The 15948-nt window shown below is 35.4% G+C and overlaps 1 protein-coding gene across 7 annotated transcripts in view; it reads right to left on the bottom strand.

Moving 5' to 3' along the window:
• TBC1D5 (TBC1 domain family member 5) overlaps nucleotides 1–15948 on the bottom strand; it is a 327916-nt gene that overhangs the window by 60465 nt on the left and 251503 nt on the right. For all 7 annotated transcript variants that reach the window (XM_074900506.1, XM_074900500.1, XM_074900502.1 and 4 more), the window contains 2 exons: nucleotides 15485–15591; nucleotides 203–288 (listed from right to left, as the gene is read on the bottom strand). In XM_074900506.1, the coding sequence (XP_074756607.1) occupies nucleotides 203–288; nucleotides 15485–15591 (193 nt within the window). The remainder of the gene's footprint in view (nucleotides 1–202; nucleotides 289–15484; nucleotides 15592–15948) is intronic.

The raw sequence follows: 15948 nt of genomic DNA on the forward strand, positions 1-15948 counted from the left end.
AGATGACTGCAACACTATCTGTAAAACTTTCATTTTTCATGTAATAATAGGCAAGGTGAAGATTCAAATTAAATGTCATGAAACAACCATATGTGTTTCTAATACTGCTTCTGTAATTCCTGTTTGGGATAAAAGTGGCTTCTGAAACGTTTTGTTTATGTAAGGTCTTAGTTCAGTGCACATATATGCAGAAATAGCTTACCGGGTTTTGTTCATCAAGTCTGCTCCACGTGCTTTGTAATAATCTAAATTTTGTTGGAATTGGTGAGTCACTGGTCTTGGATTTCTCTAAAAAAAAAAAATTAAAAATTTTAAATTAAAAAATAATATCTTACTGGAATTTTCTGAGAGATTTAAAGCAGAAGCAAGAAGTATGTTCATTAATGAAGATCAGAAATTTAAAAATCAAAAGAGCAATTTCTTTTCCCAGGATCTTGGTTTCTCAAGGCAGTAATGCCAATTGCATAAAAGTGAAGTCTTGAAATAATACCAACTGTTGCCAGTGCAAGTCCACTCCGTGGTCACAGAAATTAGTGTTCTTCCACGCAACAATAAGGCTGTTGACTGTAGTGGTAACGTTTCCAATTAAATCAAGTTCAGATATTGATTGATTTCTTCCTTTAGCTCAGGTATAGAATTTTACCACCTCCAAGCTAAAGGTGATGTGTTTCTAAGCAAAATGGTAATAGTAAGGAGAAACTACAGCTAACATTTTGAACTGAATGCATCACTAGCAGTGTCTTGGTTAAGCAAAAGAATTAAATTTAGTGAGGCAACCCGAACACTGCCACTAGATGGCACACGGAGCCTTTTTTGTCTCCAAATTTCACCCTAATCAAACCAGAGGCCACAAATAAAGAACTCTTCTATAATAAAATGTATATAATTAATATCGGAACCAGAAGCCACTTGTTAGTCTCCACCTCTGCCACAATGAAACTATTTCACTGAAGCATGGTACCTTCAGTAGTGCTGAAATAATCTTTTTTGGATCTAATAATCCACTGTATATTGATTAACTGTAGACCACAGTATATGCATAAAGTATCTTTCTTGATCAAACGAATGCATCCTGAAGGATATTATTTGGAGGGGGAAGTAAATATTTTTAAGTAAAAAAATTTGTGCATAGAGATGAAACCAAAAGAACAGAGATGTACAGAGACAACCTTTTAAAATATATATATATTTAGAGAAATTAGAAGAGAAATGATTTAAAGTAAATCATTTCTAGTGTAATAGAAAAAAATGGTAAATTTCTGCATAATGATCAGATTTATTGTAGAAAAAAGATCTAAATACTTTCCAAGTATTTGCTTTAAAGGTTTATTCATTTATAGGCTGTTATCTTACATTCTGATCTGCTTTCTTAAGTCTTGTAGTAAATACAGTTTTAATGAACTATGCAATGACCTTTCTGAACTAGTTCACAGGTGAACGGAGGCAGTCTTCAGCTGTTTTAGTTTCACATGTTGTATTTTTGCCCTTCACATTTCATTATAGACTAGAATATCCATAGTGTTATCCTCTCATTTTCCACATAACTACAGGTAACCCTCCTTCCTTGGAAACCTTATTTTCGGAGGAGGATATAGGAGTTGCATTTTAAAGACCAAAATACTGCATGTGCACAAAAAAGAGAGATGCAGATTTAAAGAAGAGTTAAGATATCAAAGGCCAGGATGATTTCTGGGGTTAAATTTAAGGCTGGGAATTTCCAGGTTGTTTCCTGCAGTCAGACTTAATCTTGTATGAAATGTCTCATTTTCTTTCTTTGGACACATGTTAAACATTTTAAAAATATATCCTGTTTGTAATGTTCATTAAAAAATAAAACAACTAAAAGCTATTAAACAAGCATAAAAGAAATCCTCATCTATCCTACCACCCACATTGTAATGGCCGCTGTACATTTTTCTTCTCCTGTTATAAAAACAATATTTGCATAACTCTACCCCTTCGTATGGCTTGTAAGTCAGTCCTCATCAACTGACAGCAATAACAATGAATCAGCTTTAGTTACTATTGCTCTAGTTTGGTAATTCAATGCATTTCTATGATAATCAAATCCAAACTGACGTGATGAGGATAACTGATGGTTCTGTGACTACTATGCGAGTAATGAAACAGTGTAACTTTTCTCCCATGAATTAAATAACTTTTTTCTTTACATATCTTGATGACCATTTTGACAAGGTGGAAGAGTAATAGATAGTTAAAATAACGGGCACTTTTAAGTCAGAAGAGAGCCTCTTGAAAAATTCGCTTTGCCAGATGTTACCCAGTTTTGCAATTTGTTTCCAATAACTTTATATATTTAAACTTAGCAAAAATACTGGATTTTTTTTTTCCACAACCCAACAAATAAATAAATAAATAAATAGATTATTACACATTGCTTCTGGATAAAAAAGAGAAAAGGATAATGTGGAACAGTATCTTGAAACATATTTATGCAGAAATGACAAGCAATTCAACACACAAAAGGCTGATCTACTATGTAAGCACTTAAAGCCATTAATAGGAATAATGATCTAACTGGAATATATGAATGAGGCTCAAGCATTACTTTCACAGGGGCCTATTTAAATTCCTGTGAGGTTTAAAGGTATCAAAGGAAGAAGCAGTTTAAAGTACTATTACATGCAGTGAAAAAAAGCCCTCAGAAAAAATGCCGTTGAAAAAACACTAGAAATGCAAGAATATAAAAACCAAGTATTACTGCTGCGACTCCTTTTGTAACACTACAGAGGTATCCTGGAAAATTTCATTATTTAAAAAAGCAACCTGACGTGTATTAGCAGACAAGTATTTGTGAAGTATCACCACAGAATAGTTCTGAAAACGGAAATTCTGACAGCAAAAAATATGGTTTTACAAAGATTATGATCTCTATCTTATTGTGACTGTCCTTTAAATTTTATATTCTTTTTAATAATTTCAGCAAGTTAAATATAAGTTGCAGAAAGGGAAACCTACACAATTACAGTGTGTCTTTCTTTTTAATTTTAAACTAATTCCCCTCTCTAAGCATCCAATTTGAGCTGTCCCCTCTATTATAGCCCATGTATTAGGACTGAAGACTAAATAAATTTATTTACAGCAAAACATAGCTCTGTTGTTTAAAATATTCACAGTATCCACATTTTTTTTCTACACAGTGCAATTTAGAATGATCCTATTTATTACTTAAGCAAGTAAAGTTTTTCCTTTTTTTTTTTTTAAATTTATGTAATTATTTTGATTAGTACCTCAGATAAAATCTTTTTTCTTAAAAGGATAATGTTAAAATGACAGTGAAATCAACCCTTCAAATCAGTATTTGCTGAGTCTCCCTAAGAAATTGTGTGAAGGCATTATACAGAATAATGTTTTCCCCCTTCTAAGGAAAGAGAGCACAGAAATCATAGAGAAAAGCTGTCTGTGCCAATACTAGAAATCCCTGTTCCCCACACGCATTTTACAGGAGCAGACTGCTGGTTTTCTAATTCTTCTAATATTAATTTCTAGCTCGAGAAAGCTTAGTTTCAAAAGCTTAGTTTCAATTTATACTTTTAAAAGGACAATGTATAAAATTCAGATACAGAAGCACACATAGAAATTTACTTGATTTTGGACTTCGTCTCTTCCAAATGTATTAGCCACAGCCCAAAGGGAAGAGATGCTTTAAAATGATTCAGGTTATCTCTGAGGTACTCCTGTCTCTGAGCCTTTCCTTGTGTAAAAGATGCCCCCTCACCCCATTTGCCTGCTGAAGTCCTATCCCCCATCCTCCTGCTTCTGTTCCCAGCCACTACCAGACTGATTCACTCCAATTCCCATGACAGGCAGGAGGTTCTTGGGGACTTTCTATTTGGCTTTTTGCTCCTCCAGGGACACGGGGATGAGTTAAGTTATACACACGCCTGATCTTTCCCTAGGCGGGGGAGCTGCGGCTGTGGTCAGAATCTCACTGAACGCAGCAGAGTTCCCTAAACTTGCATAAACCGCAGAAAAGCAATTCCCACCAGTTAAGGATTGTGCTCCATATGCTCAAATTCCCTAGTATAACTCTCTTCCTCCCTGGCCTCCAGAGACATATCACGTCACATTACCCATGGGGTAGATATGATAGAGCACAGCATGCCTGTGCATGACAGAAGTCACAGGCAGACTGTTCTACAACACACCAGGAAAACCAGGTTACTGCTGCAATTTAATGTTTCACCATCTGAATACACATTATTTGTAAAAGTTTACACGCAGGTGCAAGCGGAGGAATCTCTACAACACACTTTTTTCTTCTTTGTCAAGTTATATCCTTTCCTCCCTCTTTAGTATTAACAGAAAAAAAAAAAAAATCAAATACAATTTTGTGCAAAATCCGAAGGTTCAGAATAAGCGACAACAATGAAAGAAGATTTTCAATATGTCTGATGAAAAATGAGACTTATTTTAGTGAACATGCTATTGCCTCAACGCCAAGGGAAAAGCACTCGTCATTAGAGAAATGAATTGCTCAGCTGTTTATAAGCAAAAAGCTCTGGGGGAATTTCTCAAGGCCCAAACCACAACGCATTGCAGGGTTACACAAACATATGTTGCAGGTGTTTTAGGGTAGACAGGTGGGAAAACCTCAGCTACTGAAAAATACTCCACTTAATAGATTGTATCTGAAACTAGATAACCTAAATGCAACAGAGAAAAAACAAACAAAACAGCAGCAGTGAATTATACATACACACAGCAATAGGCTTACCAAAATAATCATCTCACTAGTGCCAAACAGGATTTTTAAAACTAGGCTTTTTTCAATATATTAAACAAATGCTGCCAAACATATATTTTTTCTAAACTAATAATATTTTAAGCCTAAACCAAAGAACAGACTGAACTAAACATACCTAAAAAAAGAGAAGGATAATGATGCAGTGTTGTTCTTTTTATTTAAACAACTATTTTTAAGGAGCCAGTTTGCTCCTTTTCCCCCTCTTTAGCTGATAGGGCAATACTGGAGTTTTTTATAGTTCTCATACAGCCTAAGACATTTCTGTATTAAAAAATCCTTTCATTTGTTTTTAATGAAAGTTGGAGGAGCATATGAGCCTATATTCAGTAATGACTGGGAGGTCAGCAAAGGTTTACCTTTTCCTTCTAGATTACCTATGCTTCTTTTTTGAGTAAACATGATACAAACATGGCAAAAATTTGGACTGAGAACAGAGCTGAGATAGAGCAGCTGAGATGTGAAAAAGGAATACAGTTTAATCAGTTGAGCAGCGGTTTTTCTATTAGGAACTAACAATTAATATGAAGTGCATACTAATGATTACCTCATAGCCAAACTGCAAAGAGAGTTTCACCCTTCCTCTTTTTATTCTTTTGTCAGGTATTCAAGCAGCTGTCTCTCCTCTTTGACTAGATTTATACAGTATAAGCAATAGCTTAACGTTATATAAACATACTATAACATTTTGTACATTAAACAACTAACCCTCCTCAAACTAGAGCACCCAAAGCAAATGCCATTCCCTAAACAAAACTCTCCTTTCACCTCCTGATTTTCCTCCTCTCTAGTTATACCTTCTGCACAACAAGCAACCCGCTGGAGCACAAAAGGTATTCCATCCACCTATGAACCACTGAGTTAAATACTCACTAAAAAGAAAAAAAACCCATGAGACTTTTGAGGACATAATGTGCTATTGCCTATTCTGAAGTGGTTCAAGGCTAGTAAGAAAATATTATCCAAAACATAGGCTGATAGTCTGCATCTATCAACCCTATGTATGAAAGCAGCACAACATGAAGAGTATCCTGCACAGAGCTAATAAAGAATCTCCTTTAATCATGGGAGTCAGGAGATCCATGCACTAATACTGGTGTTGGCAAAGGAACACCATAATCCTCAAACTGGGAATAATGCTTCCTGTTTACATTTTTTAGAAAGATGCTGTGGGTCTCAATTGCAGAACTCATTATTTACAACACAATAACAGCATGAAGAATTATCACATTTAATCGTTTCTAAAGAAAATTAGGGAGCGCTTTTTTTTTTTTTTTTCTTCCCTGAAACAACAAAAATTCCCAGAAAGAACTGAAAAGGAAAGAAAATTCAGTTAATTGGGTCAAGGCAGGAAGAAACCCCTGAACTGCGATCAAGCTGAAATAAATTATCTCCAGTTTTGTTACATGACAACCCTCCATTCCCCTGGCAACTAGAAATTTCAGATACCAGGAAGGTATTTTAAATATCATGCATTATGGTCTGTTTTTAACTTCATACACACATGCTTTCTCTCACATGGGCATTCTATGACAAGAGATGAAGAACTGAAAAAAATGACAAGTGAGAATTAAAAATGCTTCAGTGACTTGTCTGAAAGAAATTTCTAGCTGTATATTTTGGCTTCTTGTCCTAACCAATTGGAAAGCCTTTTTGTTTTTTCATTTATACTTTTACAGTGTATTGCGTTTTAACAGGTAGATTAAATCCTACCAAATCAGCTTTTATCAATATTCTAGACAAAAAGACTCCAACCTGCCAACATTCAAGTTCATAACCTGCGTAAAATCCCCGTCTTGCATCAACAGAATCGTTTAAGTACCTTTTAAATCTGCCTCTTAATTTAGTCGCCTATTTTTCAGCTGAACCCTTGGTTTTAAGAAGTAAATTAACTAAATAGTGAGGTATAAATCTGACAGTATTCAGCCCTACCCTGTGACAGATTTATGCTCTGGCATCTTGCAGCCCCGCACGGTTAGGAACAGGAGTTTTACAACATTGTGGAGGAAAGATCCAGGCTTTTGAAGGGAACACATAGCAAGCCTCACTTTAAACCCTGGAATGCTCCAAATTATGAGATTTAAAATATGACATCTTTATGTACAGAAAAGCTACCACATTATGGTTTTATTGGCACTCGTTTTGGACAACCTGCATAACTCACTGATGGCTTTGTGAGTAATGCAGTTATCTGAAGCTTACACTGATATAACCCTTATAACCATACTTACAGCATTATATCTTCTCCAGATACATGCCTGTACACAAATCTCACATATCAGGGAAAAAAAAGGAACATTTTAAGGTGCTATTTGGTTATTTCTGCTATGTGGAGAAGAAACAGATTAATTTATGTTCCACGTGTAATGCGCTACATAAAACACTTGAAAAAGGTCCCTAGGGGAGTGAAAAAGGCTCTTTCAAAGACCCCCATGCACACAGCACAGCAAAAGGAATATGATGTTTAAGTCTTTTCCTCTGAAACATGGAGAGAAGCTAAGGTCCTGGTGCTGTGGGACAAGCAACTCCTTTCATTTTGGGATTCTAATAATGAGGATACTGCAGAGCCATTTTGATCACTACTGCTCCTTAAAAAGACAAAAACATCACATTTCCAAACCTAATTTTCCATAAAAAGTTACAGTAAAGGATAAAATGTACCATTCCCACTTCTATCTTGAAAGTATTTTGCTCTTTCAGAGAAGTTTTCCCCAATACAAATGTACTCAAATAGCTTTGTATACAAAAGTTAATACATTAATATTTACTATAAAACCTATCAAGTGTACTTGCAGCATTATCTACATATATACCAGAAGACACTGAACTTAAATTCCATCATAATTGATTGGATATGATTCAGTAGCTAACCTTTCATACATTACTGAAAAGTTATGAATCTATTTTTATATAACTCACAGTTTGTGTTTTGCAAATTTTGGTCAAATAAATTATGATATGGAGAACTTCTGATTAGGTAGAATCAAAGTACTTTTAAGTTTTTAAGTGCTTCCTTTTGACAAACTACCTTGCAAACCAGAAGTGATTAACTGGTCAGGTTGCACATAAGAAGAACCATAATCACCTCACTCTAACACTGTTAAATACATTTTATTAGTGTAATTTCATAAATAACGTCATTACTCTTTAGGAGAGGGTCAGTAGCTTTAGATGACTTTTTAAACACAAGTAAGCCAAGCCTTTGAAAGAAACAGCCCCAAGAAATACACAAACACTAAGTTTTATTGGTAGCTAAAGTAATTAAGAGCTTAAAGTGCTTCAGCTTCTTTCTTTATTGTCAAGTACAATCAGAATTGCTTTTACTTTGCTACTAACGTTATCAACTTGCTCAAGGAGAAAGAATAGTTTAAAGTTTCGGTTTCCAAAGAGAAGTTTCTTTTCCATCTTGCCTCTCTAAAGTACTTGCCCTTAACATGGAGTGACCTAACACAAACTCCCAGTAAATATTATCGGGAGTGCTGATAAGCACAGAAGAATAATTCCTTCCCCATTTCCAAATTTTCTCCCATCGCCCCTCTGGCCTGAACATGATGTTGTCACATCTCATGCCTTCTCATTAATACAGAAGATAACTCGATAAAATGCATAATCCTGAAATCTTCAGAGAAGACTAAAAAATGCAAACTTTTTTTTTTTTCCGTTGACTTAGCAGCAAGTAGTTATTTTGACTACTTATTGAATAATGCGTATGTTACTTGCTGTTCTATACAACACTATTATATACTTAATATTAGTTGAAAGTAGAAACAATGGTTCCTAACTCACATTTATCCATCTCCTCTGAAAGACTCTGCACCTGTCCACCCACCCAGAAATCACTGGCCACACCACCAACTCCTCACCGCCCTCAAGGCCAGCAGCTCTCCTGCTGGGTCACACTAGACTGGCAACAAGAACAACAAAGTTAACTTGTCCTCCTTTCTGGACGCTGCTCTCACTGCCAGGAGTGGGCTGCAGCACCATCTTACTCAGCCCTACACAGAACTGGGACAAGTCCTTTGTTTCTGCAGTACAGCTCTGTCTTAACCGTGGAAGGTGTCACTGTTCAGGAAGCTTTGCTTTGTTCTGTATTATTTGCCAAGATTTTCCTATCAAATGTAATGACTGCTTAACTTAGACTGATACAATATTTGTGGGATCATAACCAAATAACAGGCCTGTGCATACAACACTTAAGGAGATCGATACTGTAAACTGCATCGTTGTTGGCAATCTAAGAGATCAGCTTTTTCCTTTGAGCGATGACTACTGTGTTACTTATGATACTGAGGAATGAGAAAGACTTTGAGAGATTTCCCATTTGAAAAGTCTTGACTAAATGACTAATCAAACACTTTCTGAGATATTTTTTTTCTGAAAATTTTACTTGTGACATACAGGATACCTTGAAGAATATGAGTATTTTATAGTAGGTCGATTAAATGGTTAATGCATATGGGGAGATTACAATGAACTTTGAGAGAAATGAGAAAGTTGTTGTACTATGAGTATTGGCCACACAGCCTTTTTATGTTTTAAAATGCATAGGTGCACTGGGAATGATGATTTTGAAACAAATGTACAAAAACGAAGAGGATTTTTAATTCATGGTACACTTACTATTTTTATGTGGTACTATGGAAACATGGCTATTCCAAGTAATTTATCATTAAACTCATAGCCGCCTGTCATACCTTATTAATGAAACACAATAACTGAATATTTGAAACAATTCTTAAGACAAAGCATGGCCTATCTCCTCAGAAAGCAAAAGTTTCTGATTTTAAGAATGTGAACATAAACAAAGAACAAGTTAATGCCTAATGCCATGGCTTTTACATGTAAAATATATGCAATTCTTGGTATGTATTGGTCCCCATTAAAAAGCTTAGCATGCAGTTACAGAAAACCCATTGATTTATTCAAAGGGAGGTGTTTTGATTACAGATAGTCTTATTGTATTTGCAAACGGGGAAGTAAGACCATCAAAATGCTTGGGTTCACTACAGGAATTGAAGGTGGCTATAAAACCAGAGGTCAATTTGATGATCCTGACTTTTTTGTTCATAAAAACCTATCCACATTGCATTAAACATCTAAATTCTTAATCTTTCAGAAATTAAGGCAAATAGAAGTTCTCTGTGAATCACCGAAAGTAAATGATTTCATTTTTTTTGTTTCTCCTAAATCCTTTTCTCCCAGATGAAGAGACATGCACTTAGTTTTTCTGGAAAACCTTGTTTCCTTTATCAGTCATATCCCCTGTCAAGGCAACTCTCCCTTAAAGTTTAGGTGATCTTACTCATACCACCAGCTCAAACTGCATTGGGATACCCATTATCCTAGCTTCCTGATACTTTTTTTTTATACACTCAAACCTCCACTATTGTGAATCTCCTGAAATATCAGTCACATTCTTCACGATTGAAAAAGAAAAGCAAAAAGTCAACGTTTGTTCAGAGCCCCCCTCCCCCTTGTTGGTACCCCTCTAACAAAATGGAGTCCGCACCCCAGCGGTACCCTCTGTCTGTAGGTACAAATTAATGAGCTGCTAATGCCCAAACCCTGCCAGATCCCAACTTCTGATTGGCTGCAATCTGGTCATTAAAGAGAGGTAATTAATGCCAGATTGCACACACAATGCTAACAAACAAACAAAACAACCCCAAACCTGCTTTTCTCCTGCCACAAACAGCAAAACAAACAATACTGACATAACGGCAGCTTTCAAAGGACAGTTGCAGCTCTGCAGCAGCACCTCAGTTAATGAGTGTATAGAAAAGAATTTATCTGAAGAAGAAGAAAGTGAAACTCAACAGCCTTTCAGGAACATGAAATTAGCTTGGAGAAAACTCTGAGATGGTGGCAGCTACTTAAGAAGAAAATTCAGCTGAAAATAAATGTACAAAGAGTTCGATTCAAAATTTCGGTAATGTGTTTCCTCCTTGTCACTTACTGCTCAGATTGTGAAAAGAGTTAAAAGCTGGAATGCAGATTTCTCCGACTAATCATTATATGAGCGATCATGACCAGATATTATTGCTTAAGTTTTCTGGCAGTACCTGTAATTTCAGTCAAGATGGACTAATACAACTTCTTTGAAATGTCATGTATGATTCATCATGGATTTAGTTAGAATTTAACATTATTATACTGCCACTTTCAATGTCAGCAAATAGCTTAAAATACAATGTTGAGAAAATATCAGCCGGCAGTAACTGGAATATTATTAGCAAAACTAACAAATTGATTCCCATCAACCAAGCACAACTACTTTATTTTTAGTTTTTTTGATTTGATGTCTTATGACAAAAGGTGTCTCCTCTGAATTAAGCTCACAACTAGCTTGCTCAATGAATATGGCAACTCAGCACGTTAAAATATCTGAAGACAAACATTTTATAAAAATATTAAGACTAAATACAGTAAGCTTTCAGACAAAGGATGGTTGTCAAGGTTCTTAGTATGCAATGTAAAACTGTATTTTTCTATGTAGTGCTTTAGTTTCTAATAAGTCATTGTGATAAGGTTAACACTTCAAAGCAGAACAACATACAAATAAGAACACCCAAAGATGAAAATTACTTTGCTTATGTTGCTGTATTAGAATTTTATTTGCTAAAGGGTGAAAACAGATTTGCAAAATTCACAGTTAACTTAAAACAATAGTTTTAAACCTTTTATTCCTAGCCCTGGCTGCCTTCAGGAAGGAGAGAACATCTGGTTATTTAAGGAACACAATATGTTCACATTTTCTATGACTTTTGTTTCTAATTGGGTTTTTTAATTTTTTTTTTATTTGAACAACTCTAGTTAGAACTATGTTTTTTAATCACTTTATATTTTTCTACTGCCCTGTCTCCGTATCTCTCCTCCTTAATTTCGCAGCCTTTGCTTTGAAAATTAACAGTGCTCCATGGTTTTGATAAGGAAAAAAATGACAAAAAATGGCCACTCATGGGATATTAAATACACAGAGACACACCTTCAGTAAATGCTTTTGGATATACACAAAAAAGCCTTCCCTTATTTTCTCATTTCATGTATACATACTTTTAATACCCTGTTCTTCCATAAGAAGCTCTAATTTTATATTCAGAGGGACTGTGAGTGCATAAAGTTACTTTCATATAAATAATTGAAGTAATAATATGTTCAAAGATTAGAAATGTGAAACAAATACTCTACTAAGCAGGTTAACTTTATCACCTTATGCAAAGACAACAACACTGATTTGAGATTTTCTTTCTACATTTTCCTAAGAACTGGAGCTAGCCAAATGCAGAAAAGGCTGAAATTCAATTATTCTGAATTGATCCATACTCGTGCCTGTAAAATTAGTATCTCTCAGGCACCCCTTCAGAGACAGGTGCATTAACTTGTTTTCAGCTATTACAGAGATGTGTATTTCTCTTCTGTGGCACTGGAATATATCAGGGATGTGGTATCTAAAAGGTCCTCTCATCCCAACTGCCAAGTGGAGTTCATGAATTGAAAAAGAGAGCTGCTGCACCCATCAGATTAATGGTAAGCACTAATTACTTTTCATATTATTGTTATTACTGGATAATGCTAAGGTTTCTGAAAGGTTTGATTCCACAAAAGATCATGAAATTGTTTTCATCCATCTATAAGAAAAAAATGCCACCCATCTTTTAAGTGTAGCTTTCTTTTGACATTTAGGTTGCTATCCTGGCGACGACTGCAATGAAAAGAAGCAAACAAAGCGCAACAGGTTCATCAAGCCAAAGTTTAGCTCTCCTGATAGTCTACAAGACAAATAAGCAAGGAGGAAGTAGTTGTTATGTCAGATGAAGGAAACAGAAGAAATAATGGATGTTATTAGACATGCAAACCCATATTTACTCAAGAATTGGAAGTTATGGACGGAAAAGCTGTATCAGGTCCTTCTTAACTACTTCGCCATTTATGGTGTTCCTTAATAACCTTTCAATTTTATGTACATACCACCAACCTTTGTCAGTCCAAATACCCCACAACTTCCCCTCAGTGAGATTATTTGGTATTTACCTACCTGCAAAAATAATCCCAATGACAATATATATAAACAAATGTGGGAGAGGCAGATTCCTGTTTGTCCCTGTCCATGATTTCTAAACTGCATTTCTTGTCTAGCTGAGATTTAAAGCTCCAAGGGGTAAAGAGCAAACCTCTCTCAGATATTTGGAACAACGCTAAACATTCTTGCTATGTTCAACAAATAATGAAATAAGCCACTGAACCATGCAGCAGTCTCCCACAGAAGAGTTCCCGGACTTCACATATTAAAACCCAAGTGAAATCTTGGAAGAAATGCCACACAGTAACTCAGCCTTGGATTAGAAGATTTAAATTGCACTGAACCAAATGTAATTTCCCATTAGAAACTAGAAGCTGGTGATGGAGAAACGCACAGGAAAACATCAAAGAAGGAAGAAAAATCATTAAGCACTGAATTTGCTAATCATCACTTACAAGTTACAATACTGACTAAAATCTCCTTGTCTTTTCTTTCAGCCTCCTTTCATCTGCTCAGGCAATAAAGGTAAACTGAATTATCTTTATGCAGATAGCAAAAAAAAAAGCCGTCATAATTTTCCCACTTGTATTGGTATATAATCTGTGTACTGACTTTAGACTCCTACAGCACCTATCATGTCTTGTTGAGTCTTCCCTTTCATTCTGTGTAAAGAAAAATTCTGACAAACTTGGAAAATTTTTATGCGTAGGTCTTTGTAACAAGACTTCCATTTCAAAAAAACATGTTGGATTTGACCAACATATGCTTAAAGATACATAAGTGAAAGTTAAAATCATACCTAGGGAAAAATAAGAAACAGGTACTCAAGTCACAGCACTGAAAATACATTTCTTTCTCAGACCAGGAGTTATTTTTTCTTTTAGAGTGATCCTTTAGAACATTTTAACTTCCTTACTGTAGTAAGTCCAGATCTGTTTATGCAGTCTCAAGACAAAGACCCAATGTAAACTGAGAAGTGGCTGGGAGTCCCTTAGGGCTCCTCGTTCTCTGGAAATCCCAGCTTCCTAACTTTCAGAGTATTTCCCAAGCAAATAAGTGCAGCTCGAAAATGAGGAAGAATTGTAATTAATCATATTTAAATTGACAAAACAACTGGCAGTCTTTGCATGAAAAAGTTTTAAGTACTCATTTACCTGAGTGAAGTGAGAACTATCTGAAAGACATTGTAGGAACTACAGCCAGTATTTTTCTGAAAGGTGTTCAAGGCACACATGAGAATGTTAATTAACAGGACACCGAGGCCTTATGCACCTGAAACTTCATTCTGTTTGAGACAAGAGTGTCAGGAGCAGGGTAGTGATCAAGCTTCTTTCATGAGAAGTTGGTTGTTTATTTTTGCCCTCTCCAGCTGGTAGGTAGGATATCTTGTATACTGCCTAGGTTGCTTTGGAGGACAGCTGAATAATTCATAATTATTCTACCTTCTAACATATACCTTCAGTAAATGACAAATTACATATTGGATTTAGCTTAATATCTTAGCACAATTTTCCTCCCTCTGTATCTTCCCTCAAAAAAACCCTTCTATCTTGTTTTGCTAAGAGAGTACATAAAAAAATGCTGGGTGGTCTGATTTCACAGACTGCTGCCGAAATCTTAAGAAAGATTCCTGAGATCTAACATTACAAACTTTCTTAGACACTGAAAAGATGATATACTTTACTTCTCGTCATGAAAGAAATCTTTGCGCCCAAGAGGAATGAAGAAAGCAGCTGTAAGGATGAAGATTTCTTCAAAAAACTGATATAAAACAAAGAGACAATTTTTTTCTTAATCCATAAAAGTGTAAACACTGGTACTGAATGAAATTTTGTAGAAGGCAGAGTGCAGAAGTGATGAATTTTTCACTTTCAAAGCTGATGTGTATCAAGAAGATGAGGGAAATCAGACTTTTCACTGGCAGCCTACTAATGGGACATGCACAGAGACAGTTCAAAACCAGCAGCACAAATTCCGCTATCTGTCAAAGATCTGAGTACTGTAAAGATTACTGTGTACAGCTTCATCTCAAATATTTTATCCACTATACTGTGAATATCTGCTGTATATTATATCCACACATATACATATGCCATTCTAAAACAGCAAGAGGTTCACTTTTTTTTAACATACAGAAACTGTATGCTAGTTAATATATAACATAAAATTTATGAATGTATACATTTTATTCATGCGTATCTTTTCAGGCTGTAACAGCAGACTCATTTTTAATTGAAAACCATCATACAACTCTTAGATAGTGGGTGGGGGTAGTGCTTTAAGGGTTAACAGTGATTAATCTACATAAATCCCATGGAAAAGGTCTTACAGATGAAACTGCATAACACTTTCTATACAACTTACCAGGATATTATATAAAATATTACTGTTTCCCTCAAAAGTATACTTTATTATGAAAGATGTTTGTGCAGAGTACCAAGCAAAGGTATTCTAAAGAGCATTAACATCTGCAGTTACCAGAGCTCCTGGGTAACTTTAGGAAAGTAGTAGGATAGTATCCTTTAAAGAGTAAAGGAACTTGATTCTACTCTTGGTTATCAACTCAGCTTTTGTGTCAGGTAAGAAGAAACTTGAAACTACAATTTAATCCCCAAAATGTAGGTTCTTTTAACTTCACAGTATTTAGAACATTATGTTATAGAGATTTATTCCCTGTATTTACAAAGTGAGCATCTCACCTTTGGATCTCGGAGAAAAAGTGCTCTTAGGATAAGGGAGTGAACATCTCCAATAGGTGGATAATGCATCAGAAGTCCCAAACAGGTCTGATAATTACTTGAAATCACTGCAATGAAAAGAAAAAAAAAAGAAATATCATTATCTCGTTATTATATTCCAAAACAGTACCCTTTCCAGTAGATTCACTGCAGTTCAGATTCAGCTGTCTTTTCCCACATTAAGTCTCCTGGAATTCAAGCAGTTGCTCAGAGTAAAATAATTATTGCATAATCAAGCTTCATGACTATGCTTGGTCCAATATCATTAAGGACAATACTAAACCTACCACTGACTTTATGTCATAGACATTTACGTTAGCTCCAGATTTAGATGCCTAAATTTAGATCTCTAGCTGTGCACCTAAAAGCCTACCTAAGACAGCGGAGGTCAGGGCAATACAGTCAGTGGAGCTTGAAGCACTCTT

This window comes from Athene noctua, chromosome 2 (genome assembly GCF_965140245.1).
Source record: "Athene noctua chromosome 2, bAthNoc1.hap1.1, whole genome shotgun sequence".
NCBI classification, from domain to species: Eukaryota; Metazoa; Chordata; class Aves; order Strigiformes; family Strigidae; genus Athene; species Athene noctua.